Below are 15,738 nucleotides of genomic sequence, written 5' to 3' on the forward strand. Positions count from 1 at the left end.
CAAGTAATGAGTGAATGTGTTTATACCAGAAATGCTTCATCAGTTAAGCAACTGTTAATCATTTTAAACAGATAAGATTAATATCACTGTCCCGGTGTCTTGCCCTCAAGAAAAGCAAACTCAGATAGATGAAGTTTGGAACAGATGGTAGAAATGCAGTCAGATACATCAGTGTTACCTTACCCAGACCCTCCACCCTCTGCTCATTCATTTCACTGCTGGGATCATGCAGGTGATGATGCATGTCTGACGCTGCTTTCTGGAAGCTGTAAAGACTGTGCAGTAACTGGAAAAACATGTTTTCACTAGAGTAGAAACAGTTGACAGTCGACTCTGAAGACATAACATTTTCCTCCGCAGATATTTTACTTGATTAAAGATCTTTTATTTTAATATCACAACAAAGAATACATTTATGAATAGATTTTACTGAAATACAACATTGTTCAGTTCCCTACTCGTACAAAACTACATTACTGATCCTTATTCGTAATCATTGTTCTTCACTCTCAAAACAACAGTGGTAGCACATTTTCAACTAATCTCATTGTAACACCATGTTTTCAATAAGTAACAAGTATTATCATGATTAGAAACTGCACAAGACTCCTTGTGTGCCTTATACTAGTGGCCCCAAAAAGGGCAGTGACATATGTGCAGGAATTTTGGTACACTGGTTAAAGCTGGCTGGGTGAATCTACAGTCCAGTAAAGTGTGTGACAGTCTGTGGGACAGTGTGTTGCTTCCACATTTAGTGATTTATTCTGGTATAGTTGAATAATTAACAGAGAAATCCTAACTGGTGCTGTGTATGTAATGCACTTTAAAATTCAGTCTCAGAATATGCTGTACAGAAAGTATTGTACCGTTTTATTATAACAGCAAAAGCATTATTATTTTTTTCAAACTAGTGGAAATCTAGTTGTATTTTTCTCTTAGAAACATTACAACATTATTTTCAAATGTTCTTCTCATGAGCTGGATTCAGCAGTCTGAATCTCTTTGTGGCTTCTCTCTGGTCCTGGAGGAACCTAAAATGATGGAGACCACATACATGATGATGGTGATGTATGAGATTTTTTGCAGTGAAGTTGTGATGTCTGACAAAGTTCATTTCTGCTTCAGCAATAAGAACAAAAACATTTCTTCCTCTCAGCAAAGACGTGAGTCATTATCGCACGTGCAATTTTGTAAAAATCATTTCTTTGTCACGTCTTTAAATACTCTCTGTACTATGACATATTGAAATGCCAGCAGGATGCAGTTCTGCATCTATTATGGTAATTTTAAAAAAAAGATCTTTTTTCACATTCCTGCATCTTTGGGTTTTTCAATAGCTAATGTGTCTCTTGTGGAGAAAAAGCTTGGATTGTTGTCTGTCAAATTGTTGCTGTAGTTTCCAGCTCACTGCATGATGTGTCTGTCCTCCTCCTTTCTGGAAAAAAGGAAATCTTCCCTGAAGAGTCTTGTGATAGTAATTACCCAAGTGCTGTGTTATATTTCACATATAAAATGTGACATTAGTGACGTCACTTTGCAAGAATCAGCCTTTATTTTCAGTGTGATATCAGAGCTCACTCCTTGTGTTTCTTATTCTATCTGTCATGTCTAATTTGTCTTATCTATTAATGTGATTGTTTTTTTTTTCTTTCACCTTTATTCTGTTTCTCCAGCGCATGAAACTCCATGTTCAATAACGAAGAAGCTTTTGAATCAACCATTAGTGACGAGTCCAGTCTCGCTGCACAGTATGTGATCAAGAAGTTGTGTAGGGTGAGTTCAAATTTAAGATCCAAGAATAAATAAATCACTGTGACTACTGTTCTCCCTCTCTTGTTCACTACAACTTCTCATTGTTTCCTTTTTTCTCTTCTCCTCCCTCCCTCTGTTTATTTCAGACTTACCATCTACAGCAGTGAGCAGGGCTTCTTCTTGACCTTGGTGGGCTGGGGGCAGAGCACGGCGCGGATGGCCTCATCAAACACAGTCTTCAGACCACGCTGGGTCAAAGCCGAGCACTCCAGGTACTTCACTGCGTCTAAAGACACGGAATAACGCACATCGATAAACCGACACGTAGAAACAAAGGCTAAGTCGGGGAAGTAGGCTGAAGTAAACAAGATGCCATTGTTACCGACAAAACTAACTGCAGGTCAGATTTATTCATCCAAGGAAGCTGATCGAAGGGTGAAAGTTTGTTTTTTTTCCTCAAATTCAATATCGTGACAAATTCATCACTTGTGTTAAATGACTGAGTAACACCACATAGGCCACTTTCGTCCGTCAGAGAGGACGATTGATGACCATGATCTGAAAGTCAATAACAACTCAACCAACATCAAAAGGCAAACCCAGTGTGTGAAACGACATCATTCATCTATACACACAGAGTGGTTGATTATCACTTGCTCAGCAATTAAGCACCACTTTGTTTCAAGCCTCCCCCAGCCAGTGAGGCTACAGTCCACTGTCATACAAGACCTGAGAGTCAGTCACCCATGAGTGTCACTGACCTATCTCCTTTGCCAGAGCCAGGCCCTGAGGATAGGTGATTGGTGCAAGCTTTTTTTCCTTCAGCTTCTCAATGGTCTCCTTCTCGTCCCTCAGATCCAGCTTGGTGCCCACCAGGATGATGGGCGTGGAGGGGCAGTGGTGGCGAACCTCCGGGTACCACTGGTAGAGGACAAGCAAGGAGTTAAAGACAAACCAAATGAATGAAGAGAGAGAGAGGAAGACACAAAGTGAAGGTACGTGTCGGAGATGAGGAAAATGACAGGGGCTGAAGGGAGACGAGAGGAGAAAGTTTTATTAAACTGTCATGAAATAAGTCTTGAAATTCAAATGGAAGGATGAAATGAGAAGAATATATGGTCGTGGTTGGGTGTAGGCTCTGCGTTTGTTTTTTGTTTTTTTCAATCAAGCCATCCAGGTTTCAGGCACAAACTTTCAAATAATTTCAATCCTGTACTGACAGTTTCAACGCTCTTATCACCTCCTCCCAATTCTACAAATTCTCTTACGGTTTCCTTTTACTCTCTCTCACCCAGGCTCCCACTATTTACCTTTTTTTCTCCACTCTCCTTTGCTTCTCCCTTTCCCTCCTTAAACCCTTCCTCTTGCCCTCTCACTCCATCCTTCCTCTCTCCATCCATTTTCTTCAGCATGGAAATGACAGATCCTATCTGCTTGAGGAATTAAGTAGATTCTGTTTGCACCCACAGGCCGGTGACAATTGTAGATTTTTTGATTGGCAAATCCAACCTGCGTAATGAAGTAGTTTCTTCACAAGCCAGCCAGTTGACATGTGGGGATTATGGGTAATACCCGATGAATCATACTGCTGCTTTTTTGAGTCAGTTTTTATTTTTAACCGTCTTACCGTGTATGGCTTCGATTTTGAACCGTATGTGCTGCAAATTCATGAGGTTTCAAGTGGTTTCAAGTGACTTGCCCTCAGAGACTTAAAATTTAGATCTGCCCCAAAACACAAAATAGTCTTATTAAGTAAACACGCACGCAATATTCCAATGTGAAGCTTCACTTACAGTAAGTAGTGTGTGGTGGTTGTGAGGGAGCCCAGTGAGGAAGACAGTGATAAAAAGCCAAGCAGGATGGTTTGTGTGATTTAGTGTCGCAGTCACGAGATAAAAGATCTAATTTCCTTTTAATTCCATGACACGGTTGTTGAGCACTACACGAATCTTCCTGCTCTTTGTCTCCAGTTGATTGTGCGTCTCGTAATGTAGCACAGATTGAATAATGTCTGATTAGTGATGGATGGACGTTGAGTGAACAGGACGCTGGTCAATCTATTCTCCACTGCGTCATTATGCTTTGATTTGCTCGACATTCAGCTGCTCGGGAGCCTTGCCGTCAATAGTTGTTAACTTCTACACACAAAAACTAACGAGCTTTCTGAAACTGATGAAGGAAGGAATGTGAAGTCAGACCAGGGCTAAAAGGTTGAGAATCATAAGTGGTTTGGCCTCGGACAAAAATCTCAAAAATTAAAATGATCATAACCAATCAGTATTTTTTTAACTGATTGTAGTCGTGACCACACGTGCAAAATAAATTAAAGTTTCATTATCTTAACATACATTCAGGTAATGTGATAATTTGTTGTGCTTTAGGTCAAATACAGCTTTGTTTTCTGGGTGTAAATGTATAACGTTAGCCCTCTTTCCACTATAGAAGTTTCTCTACCTTTTCGTCACCTGGGCTTCCTTTTTAATTTCCCTCCATGCCAACATTTTACTAAGAACCACTTGTTTTTAGCATCACGTCAGTTCCATGTTACTGTGGTGAAAGATAAATAAAAGAGAGTCAATACAGTGTTTGAATAATCTATCACTGGAGCCTGAAAATTACCTGAGGTTCTGGAGACAGTGACACAAGTAATTTAATAAGATGCAACTAGGAGGCAGGTTATTAGCTTCTGGGCTCCAAAAGAAAATTGAAATCAGTTATTTTAAAGGAGCACTTCTATCAAACAGTAACCATACCTGTGAAGTAAATTTACCTATAATATACCCATGGTATAACAAATTAAAAATAGAATATAATAAATTGTGCATCTCTCTATAGACACTTAATAGATGTGGTGATGGTGACGCAGGAACAATATCTGCCATGTTGATTGTTTCTTGCTCTTCTTGTCATTCAGCCACTTTATTTAATAAAGGGAAATATACAGTATATAAGTGGGGGCTATTGATTCCAGTGACATTAAAAAACAATAATGTACCTTCAGAGACGAGACTCACCTTAGCTCTGACGTTCTCGTAGGACGCTGGGCTCACCAGGGAGAAACAGATCAGGAAAACATCCTGGATGAAGATAAACAATGAGAAGAGGGAAAGATTAAATAGATTGTACCACACCAGCTCAGTCACTATGTCTGCAAGGATATATAGCAAATAGAAAATATATATTAAGTAACTCTTGGAGATGTCCACTTTGCTCTACTTGTGTGTGATTTTGTTGAAACAAGTATTTGATTTAAAATGGGCCAAAATATTCAGGCTGATTCGACCAAAATAAAATCTTATACCAACATGCGCTTACTTGGTTTTCCCTGCACTTTCAGCCACTTCTTATGTGGTTATGTCTGTTATTACGTGACCATGATTCCATACTTTGGTCACAGAATAACAAATAAACCATCTCCACGACAACTGAGCAAAACAGTGCCGATGAAGGCCACAAGTGGGAGCTGAAAGCTCTGGTTAAATCAAGTAAATGAGCCATGTGTCACTAAATTACAGAATTAACTCCATTTTTCAAATTAAATACTCATCAAGCTAAAATTCTCTTTTCTCCTTCGGTCTCATGCAGGAACTTCTCACACTAAACAGCCTCTATAATGTTGGATATTGAAATAATAAGCCAGTCACAATAACAAAGGTTTTATATGTGTATTCTGATACTATACTACTGCTACTACTATACAATACTACTGATTCTGACACTAAAATGTTTACTTTATCACAGTCAAGTCTAACACTATAAAGTCATCAGCATTTGTAGGAATTTATATCTACATATTACGTGTTTTCCCACATTAATCAGCTTCCTCAGAAACATCTTTCTTCCCTTTTCTGTTCCCGTCGTCTAATTTAATGAGATGTAGCACGATCACTCTGCAGTGTTGTATATATAGATCTGAAACGCTCTTGACTCCCACTGTGAAACCCAGTGGGACACAAAGTGTATTTTATTTTATCAATTTTTCCTTCATGTTAGTGATAGTATACCGTCTGTGGGTAGGAGAGTGGGCGGAGCCTGTCGTAGTCTTCCTGTCCAGCTGTATCCCAAAGGCCCAGGTTGACTGGCTTGCTGTCGACCATCACATTAGCTGAGTAGTTGTCAAATCTGCGAGGAGTAAGAAGGTCAGCGATCAATCAGTCAATCAGTTGGTGAGTCATTTGTGCCAAGGTAGAGTCTCATGATGAGACATTTATTGGAAAGGAGAGAAAACACAACTTATTAAAAACTGACCATTTCTTACCTTCACATTGAGAACAGTTAGACACCTTCCCCTGTTAAAACACCAGTGTTTCAGGAAACCACTACAATGCTGTAGATTATAACGTTTAAGCAGCACTGCCCCCGTGTGGTCACACTGAAACACTGCAGTCTCATTTATGAGCTCTGTGTGTTACTTTCCTAACTTCCTGTAAAGAGCAGTGACTGCAGGTACAGACTCTTCCAACCCGGGTCGCCTTATTGATTACGTCACTTTTCTCTTATGCAACTTTGATGAACACACACTATTTTTTTTAGCAGCGTCCTGTAACATTGTCATGTATTTGCATCTCATACCTTCAGTTAGTAAAAAACAACAACTGTTTTAGGCTTTTAAAAAGCATCAGAGAGACGACACCATCCCTGATTGTTCTTCTCTGTAACATTATCCAATCTGGTTTACAGATGATATTAAGATTTTACTGATTACATATCAATTACTTTAAAGGCTGACTTCTAGTTATATTCCTATATATTCCCTGATAAAGACTAAAGGAAACATTACATTATAAAGTCGGTGGGCACAGCAACATCAATTGTTGAAGAGGAGGAGAGCGTTAATCATTTACTCTCTTCTTCTCAATTTTCTGTACCTGTTGAGTTTTGCTCTGGCAAGCTTTTAGAAAGAAATGTGTTTTCATAACCTGTAGGCTGCTGCTAGCCTGAACCTGTCAGCATTAACACCATCAGACACGTGCACATGTACTGCTACAGTATGTGTTTGTGTGTGTGTGTGTGTGTGTGTGTGTGTGTGTGTGTATGTGTAATGTCGTACCGAAACTCTAATGTGTGAACATTCAGGCAGAAAGTTGGCATATTGCAATGCATAATGGTAAATTGTAAATGTGCAGCTACATGTTTGTTTGCTTGTTCTTTCATTTCCGTCATATTTTTCATATATCTCTCTTTTTATATATATATATATATATACATATATATATATATACAGAGAGAGAGAGAGAGAGAGAGAGAGAAAGGGAATGTGTTTGTGTGCACCATACTCACACAGTAGGAATGTACTCCCCAGGGAAGGCATTGGTTGTGTAGCTGATGAGAAGACATGTCTTTCCCACAGCTCTAAATCACACAAGTAAAAACACATAGAGAGAGAGAGAGAGAGAGAGAGAGAGAGAGAGAGAGAGACATTATGAAAAGACAATAACAGTGTGGAACTGGAAGTGAGAGAAAGATTATAGGTGGGTGGGGCTTTATCAAGACACATAGGTTTTGTCCCACTACGCTCTACATATGTACTACATACTAATGTTCACAGTGGGCTTCTTTTTGAGTAAGTGTTCTTTGCTTTCCATCTTGTGCTAACAGGAAATGATGTAAGACATACACTGACAGACATCAGTCACACCTCAGCTTTAAAATGCCACTGCCAGCTTTACAACGAGAAAGTAATTTGTTTCACTGTCACCCACACGGTGACACAGTTTTAGTGCTAATATAGCATTTTTTAAATTGAGACGTGGGACCCAGTAACATGTTCATTACAATGAACAGCTTGTCTCAACATCCACTGTGAGGGAAGTGTACGGCTGCACGCAGGAGATGATCAAACAAGTATCAACTAGCCTTGTTCTTATTTAGTTCAAGAGCTTTGCCGTCAGCATTTCAACAACAACACCAGAACTCGTGACCCGTCTTCATCAGGACACTGATCCACATCCTGGATAAATCTGATTGGTTGCAAGGTGCAAGGAGCTGCTTCACCCTCGCTGCTCTTTAAACAAACAGCAGTTCTTCAGGAGGGCGAAAGCCCATCTTGAAACTGGGGGATCTGAAGGTCAGGTACCCAAAATCCCCAAATGTTCCAACTTAGCCTTGTCTGTAAGGATGATATTTAGGCTCAGGTCTTCTGTATATAGTAATATAATGAACAGCTTCTTTGCCTCTGGTATGGTCTCAAAGTTTCAGGTAAATCTTACTCCTTTTGCTCACAGAGTGGCTGTATGCAGGCATGCCCAAGCAAATCCAGATTGTGCCCAATTTGCAAGGAACCCATCAGCTAATCACGCACAATCACAATCACTAGTTCACCACCATCTACTTATAAAGGCCCTGAGGTTCATTTACTGCATCTCATCAGTGGATGGAGTTAGCGCAGTTGTCAGGGGGATGGTTCAGCGGATATCGTGTTATGTTAGTATAGAAACTTTGGTCACATGATAACAGGTGGTCTTATATGTCTTTAGTTGTTCTCACTTGTAATTTTTATGCCAAAAGAAAAACAAACTTCATCCACTGATGAGGATCATCAAATGCAGTTGAAAGCTCCAGATGAAGCTACAGTGGACAGTAAGATTTTAGATTTAGATTATTTTGTTAAACTATTGCTAAAGATGAGAAACCAAGTTCTCAGGCGCTTTACTTATAGCAAATGTATAATGCAATGAAAAGAGGCATAAAAATATTTACAGTCTGTTCAGAGTCACAGGTGTTATTGATACCATCATCAATAAGACCGTGAAAAAAACAACTGTCCAGTGTAATAAGTCTTGTAAGAGTGGAAACTGTACAATGGCAGTCAGAAAAAAATATCCGGGGCACTCCAATTGTAGATGTGAAACTAAAAATCCTTTATCAATATATGGATGCGCCAATGCGTTTTCATGCCCTGATGAAGACTGTGAGTCGAAACGCGTTGGCGTATCCATACATTAATAAAGGATTTTTTAGTTTCACATCTACAATAAATAGGAACAAGGTATACTTAACCTGATATTACACCATGTGGCATCAGGTTTAACACACAAGTTGAGTACCAAAGTAGGTAGGTACTAAAATCACAGGGTAATATGCAAGTGTCACCTGAGTTCATTTTTCATGAAATGACTCAATTTCTCTTGTCAGTTCACCCAAATCAAAAACACAAAAAAACCCCCACTGACCCTTTTTGCATACTCAGCCGTGCACATAGTGTCATTTTCTAAAGCTTATTGAAAATAAAATATCTGCCACAGACAACTTCTGCTGCCAAAACCAGGCAGTGGAAGTGAATGGAATTTAGTTTGTTGTGCAACATTGAAAAGGCTTTAGACAGTTTTCACTGATTTTGAAAAATAATGTGACAATTGAATTTTTTTCTAAATAATTTTCAAAGTAAAATACAATAGAGTAATGACTTTTGAATTCTTTGGCTATTGTCAGTGTAAATTTAGTGTAAAAAGTGTAAAACAACATATTTCCCTCAAAAATTCAAAACACTTCACCTTTGATAGATGTGAAAATCACAGGGACAATACATCTGTTAGTGGCACAAAATCATGATGATGATTGATGATTGTCCAAAATCTTCATATACTGTTCACTATTTAACTTTTGAGTGTCTGTTATGTGGAGAATAGTAAAAGTGGGAGTAATTTCAGACACCGCTTTGGCTACAAAAAATGAATTCCCTTTTGTGTTAGGCGACAAAATCATCACCTAAACCCAGTGGAGGATTTTCTTTTAGCTAGATACCACTAGCGTTAACTGAGAAAACATATATTTTTGTGATTTTGGTGGACTGACCTTTTAAAGAGAAGTCGACAAATGCTTATATTTACTAAATGAGTACAATTTTGTTAGCTAAAGTCAAAATAATCATAAAAATCTAAATATTTTCTCTTAAAAAGAACCATATTAAGAACTGTTCTAGGGTGAAAAAAAAAAAAAGTCTGCATTTTTAAGATGGCTGAGGAAGGAGATGACTCAATAATAGTTATGAGCAGCTCAGCTGACAGCTTAGAAAAGCTGTATGTGTTTGAGTACTTCTATCTTTATGTGGGCCGGTTTGAGTTTTAGAGGTTGAGTTTGATGATATTATGTCAAGTCATCACTTCTCCAAAAGGTTATTTGAGGATCCAGACTTGGCAGTTACAGTTAGAATAAGGTTTAGGTGAAATGTAAAGGTTGGGGTTAGGCATGTAGTTGTGTGAGTTAACGTTATTGTTTAAAGAGTGTGTTTTGTCAGTGAAGGCTCTCATAAGTATAGACATAGAAGTGTGTGTATGTGTTTTGTGGTTGTGTGTGAGTCAGAAAGGAACTGATCTGTTTCAGAAGCCTCAGTTAGTGCTGAAAACAGGAACCAGCCAGAGTGAGCTATCAAGAAAAAAAACAAAAAAAAAAAAACGTCCACGTCTGATCTCTGTCTGTTTGCTCTTAATCTGGTCTTCCATCAACTTTTCTGTCCCTTTCTGACACCATCCAACCTTATCTGGTTTTAGTTAGGCAAACTCTTCAAAGGAGACTCATTCCCGTTCTATCTCTGTCCCCTCTTCACTCTTATTCTCTCTTTTTGCTTTCTGTCTTCCGCTGATTCTTTCTATCTTTTCTCTTCATTTCCATCTTTGTCCATGTTAGCCTGTCGGTTTGGCTCTCTTAACCATCACATAGACGTACTTTCCCTAATTTCTTCAATCTGTGTTTGAGACACCCCCGTATTCCTCCCCTTGGTTCAGGCCAAACAGTATAAGCTTTAACCACATGGAAGCAAAGAGGTGTCATTTAGCTAATAATGTTTATATGAAAGTAGAGTAAAGCTTTAATGTCCCAAAGGGGTAATTGGCTCATATTTTCCTCTTGCTTAGGTTTATGTTTGTTATGATTTACGTATTAGACCTTTTGCTATTTCAGTCTCTGTACATGGTGGCTACTTCACAGAGCTAGTTGGTGAAATACTGTAGCTAGCAAGCTAATCACAAACACGCTAGCCTGCCAGAAGCATGCTAGTACTAGTCAGTCACAATAGCTCTCCAAACAGACTATTTGCTGGATTCATCACTTCAAAAGCTGTCTAAGCTAGCAGTTAGTTAGCAAGTCTATTAACATGGTCGCTAACAGGACAAGATGCTCACACAGTTTAGTCAAAAGATGTGTTTCTGCTTTTGGCTTCTGTGTCCTAACTGTCTACAAATCATTCCTCTCTTGCGGAACAGTTTATAATCCATAGTTTTCCAAACTCAAAGTGAAAACTTTTCACCCCTTAAGTGAAAGCACTGATCGCAGCAGTTCATTTAGAATTAATTCATTTTGCTGTGAAATTTTGGTGATTTAAACGTTGGCATGGTAAAATAGTACTTTATGTTAAAATAACATCATTCTACTCTGACATATAAATCAAATTACAATTTGTTGTTGACGTCATGTGACCGCGGTGTAGTTTGTTACATTAGCTTTTTACTTCCAGTGATTGTATTTAGGCTTCAAAGATCACACAAGTGGTGTTTAGTGAAAATTATCTCTTTCAAGAAAATGTATCGTAAAAATCCAAAAGTTAATGTAAAAATCATTTTATACATATTTATACTGCAATATTTGTTGTTTTCGAGAATCTGTAGGCCCTACACTAGAATTTATATACTGTAAAGTTTTAAACAATGTTTAGATGGACAGCATAAAAGTCCCCTGTTCGTTATAGATTTTATATATATATATATATTATTACTATTACTATTATTATTATTATTATTATTATTATTATTATTATTATATATTAAGACAGTGATTTTTTTTTCCTTATGTCCCTTGAACTGTTATAGGCCATTCAACATGGATGGCCTATATATCAAGGTCATATAACAGCAGCACGTTGGCTTGTATTTACACAGACTTCCACTCAACTTGAGAACAACTTCCTCTTTTCTGTCTTTTAATAGATGCTTTTTATCTCTTTTTCACACCTGGTTCAGTCACATGTATAGACAGAAGAATTAGTACAGCCACTGTGTTTCTTGTAAAAGACTGTAGCTATTCTCTCCACAAGGCTTCACCTTGTGTGACAGTGGTAGAGCCCCAAACTCAGCAGTAGAAAGGCCAAGCTGCTGCTACACAAGGTTGTATGCAGGGGCTGCAGCACAATGTGCCACATCGGCACCTACCAGAGTCATTCAGAAATTACTCATACCACCACCAGCAACTTCAACTGACAGCTTCTCAGCTCTGATAAGGCCAACACGCATACTCTCTCAGGAGTGTTGTAAGGACTATGTGTAAAGACTCTTTCCACTGTGGCTATAATTTGCAAATTCGTTTCCTCTCATTCCTCACATTACGTCCTCCACTGTTCACTGCTGACCTGCACAGCTTGAAAATGTGTTGGTGATGTGGTCAAACAAACAAAAAAAAAATGGGAGGAGTGGGACTGAAATTTGGTTCACGTTCTGGTCAGCTGCCAAGACAGACTGTGATTAAACAGAACCCATGAGGTTGTGTTTTCAAAATAAGAAGCTGAGCTTGTCATTCATGTGGTTTTAATTTACGTGTACAACTTTCTAACCTCGTATCAGTATTCATTTTATAAAACACATAAAGAAATTAATGTAATTTCCTGAGCCAGTGTCATTTTAAAAAAGCCTCAGGGTACGTCACAACTCGTAAACTTCATGAACAGAATTAACACAAACCCATTGGAAGCCAAGATACAGAGCAGTCCACACATTTTCACTTGTTTTTGGCTTTGCTCTCCAAATCAATCAACAAAGTAGGCGTTGGTACGTGCTCTCCAGGATGACACATAAAAACTTTTTCTGATCTGACGCTGCAAGACATCACTGTTATTTCAAAATTAAACCTTTTTTGATCGTAGACCACGATTTTTTTTTTTTTTTTTAGATTTCAGCACAAAATGTACTAGGTTAGGTAAAAAAAGGAAAGCGTGGTGGGGATGTTACAACTTCGATAAAGTTACAACACCTTCCTCATCATGGTTACAATGACAAACACTTGGTTATGGTTTGGGGAATGACCAGAGTCATGATTAAGCAAAACCTAAGCTAACTGTTGGTAGTTACCAGGAAACAAACAGCAGTCTAATTACCATGTTTTGTCGACTCCCCCTTCGCTCCAAACGGACAAAAGCTTTAATTTCTATGGCCGCTCGAGGGTTTTGTCACTTGAATGGAAATAAATGTGATTTTTTTTGGAAACAACTGATGCATTCGTGAGAGGAAAGTTCACCTGCAAATAAAAGCTTTAAGTCTGCATTTTAGTGCCATAAACACTGTTTTATTTTAAATTAAGAGCGCTAAAGTAAATGTCTTTACTTCCTAAGTGATGACAGACTTCACTCTCCCTGCTTACCCTACCTACTCTATAAATTTTAAATCACAGTGTCACATTCAGCAAACAACAGGAAGTAAGCAAGGGGACTGCAGCAGCAGTTCCTGTATGCAACCTGTAAATGTTATAAACACACAATAAACTGTTTATTGATCTCTAGCAGCTACAACTACAGCACTTCCACTTTAAAATTTCCCCCATCATGACAACCGGCCCCTTTTGCCCCACCTTCAAGTACAAAAACTCTGTAGAAGTTATTTTTCCTGATGTGGGAGACGACACCTTGTCCGAACTTGTTCTCAGAGTGTATTTTAACCGTTAGACTGAGGAATTTCACCAATTTTTCTAATACCGAAGAGAGCAATAACGTCCAACTTCAACTAAGTAGAGCTTCTATGTGTCATTTCTTGTCTAATCTTTTCTTTTCTGCGCCTCATGAGCCACTGTCTTTGGCATTTGTTGGATTTTAGTCTGTAATCTTACAGCATTTACAGCATTTTCCTGCATGTTGTGGCCTGCACTATTCATCCAGCACCCTCATTGTGGCTCAGCGCTGTCAAACACACGCCTAAAGGTTTACACGTATTACTGGACAGACTGTGTTCTTCAGCAAGTTTAAGAGTGCAGTAGCCTCAAGTTTTTGACTGAACACAGCCACATCACTGCGGAAATTGATCAAACTGTCACTCAAGGCTGATTGGGCCATGTGAAAACCGTTGACATTTCTATTAAAATAGCCCTAAATTCAGAGCCTGGGGCCAAAGCACCCCCCTCATCATGCATCAGCCCAGTTAACACTTCTTGATTCAATACTTGAAGGCAGCTTAAGTTATAACAATGTAGGTAAAGTAAAAATAATGGCGTACCCATCTCCCACGACCACACATTTGATAGCCTGCATCCTGTTCCGCTCTGCTTCGTCTGCGTTCTTCACCCTGACAGAAACAGACTCAGAGAGGAAGGTGCAGAGGCGCAGATCAGCATGCAACTACAGGAAATTGTTACACACCTCCCCTCACTTCCCTCCCTTCGGCTGCCTCTTTTTCTTTCTCAGTCTCTCTTCCTTTATTTTTGCACACATCTCTCCTTCCTGTTTTGTTGTGTGCTCGCTACTTCTAAACAACAGAACTTGTGCAAACAAGTGTACAAATGGTGTAAAATGCAGGATAAATGAGGCGGAAGAAGTCTCTGTTGCAACAGATAAAAGCTGTGAAATGTCCATGAGGGGTTTTGAAAGGGGGAAGGTGGTGCAGTAACAATAACACTGGGCTTTATTTAAAACTTCCTCCTTTTGCATTCATGCATGTGTATACACACACACGCACATGCACACGCTGACAAAACACACACACACACACACACACACACACACGTACACTCAGAGAACCACATAAATTCACATGCATGTTTGTTTAGTTAATTTAAGTTTAATTTCAATTTATAGAGTGATAGAAATAGATGGAAATTCAGAGAAATAAAACAGTTTTACACACAACTCTATCTAAGAGTTAAGTTTAACTTAAGTTAATATTATGTCATTTTAAGTTTAATTTCATTTTGTAAAGTGATTTAAATAAAAAGTCCACTACTACTATTACACAACACACAGACATGTTTGTAGTTTAGTTTTTTGTATTTATTCATTTATTTATTTATTATTTCAGTATTTCTGGGCGACAGATTCTCCATACAGTTATGCAAGTGATTAAGTAACATCACGTCAGTATATCAAAAATAAATCAATATCAAAACTTTTATTCTCTGACCAAAAAAAAAAGGTGTAGGCTGAAGCCTGAGCTTCTTGTGCCTAACCCTTAACCCTCAACGAAGCATAATCCTGGCTTTAACAATACATCCGCGAATCCAAACAAAGACGGTGTAAGTTTTTTATACAAACACAACAGTACAAGACAGAAACAGATACACAAAACTTGACGGCTCATAACTGTCAGTCATTTCTCAATGATTTAACAATAACATAATCAATTAGTTGTTCATTTTCATGAACTCCACTGAATGAGCATTTTTATCAGAGCTGTTGTTTTCCAACTTTTACGAAGTATTTTGTTTTTTAACAATATAACTTGAGTAACCTGCTCCTCCAATACCTTATTTGATTATGTTGTTGAGCTTTTTCAATGTTTCCTGAACATTACTTCAATTTTCCCCCAATGATATCCCTTTTTACTGAACCTCATAATGCTTATTAATTGTTTTTTTTATGTCTTATATTCATTTTTATTTCATGTTCTACATTCTACATTTTGGGTATTTTCTGTAGAGTTTGTTCTTACATGTATCCTGCAGTAATCCATGGTTTATCCACATATTTTTGCTTCCCTCTGAATTTTTTAACATGAAATTTCAGTATAGCCAGGAGTGCATTGTAAGCTTTTTCTGGATCATGCTCAAGTAGTTTAAGTTTAATTTGTGAAAGTGATATGTAAGTAATGTAACATACACTACAGCACACAAACACATCTTCAGACACTCGTAGTCATTTTCTTCAATAACTGTAATATTCTTTTTCTACCACTAGATGGCACTTCAGCATCATTTCTGTCATTAATTATCATGTCCAAAACTTTGACTGTGCACAGCAGAGGAGCTGTTTGTTCAACTATTAAACCTATTCAGGTTTGCATCTAATTTTCATCAGTTTTT

At 38.2% G+C, this 15,738-nt stretch overlaps 1 protein-coding gene across 1 annotated transcript; it reads right to left on the reverse strand.

Moving 5' to 3' along the window:
- Positions 1 to 591: 591 nt before the first annotated feature.
- On the reverse strand, positions 592 to 14,048 carry LOC111235860 (ras-related C3 botulinum toxin substrate 2). Its single transcript, XM_022764428.1, has 7 exons — positions 13,941 to 14,048; positions 7,033 to 7,104; positions 5,757 to 5,874; positions 4,767 to 4,829; positions 2,514 to 2,673; positions 1,905 to 2,038; positions 592 to 1,031 (listed from the first exon to the last, which is right to left on the reverse strand). Exons 1-6 carry the CDS (start codon positions 13,973 to 13,975, stop codon positions 1,908 to 1,910), a joined length of 579 nt encoding a protein of 192 aa, XP_022620149.1. The 5' UTR covers positions 13,976 to 14,048; the 3' UTR covers positions 592 to 1,031; positions 1,905 to 1,907.
- Between the last annotated feature and the right edge of the window lie 1,690 nt (positions 14,049 to 15,738).

The sequence above is a fragment of the Seriola dumerili genome, unplaced genomic scaffold (assembly GCF_002260705.1).
Source record: "Seriola dumerili isolate Sdu_G_001 unplaced genomic scaffold, Sdu_1.0 BDQW01000538.1, whole genome shotgun sequence".
Lineage (NCBI taxonomy): Eukaryota > Metazoa > Chordata > Actinopteri > Carangiformes > Carangidae > Seriola > Seriola dumerili.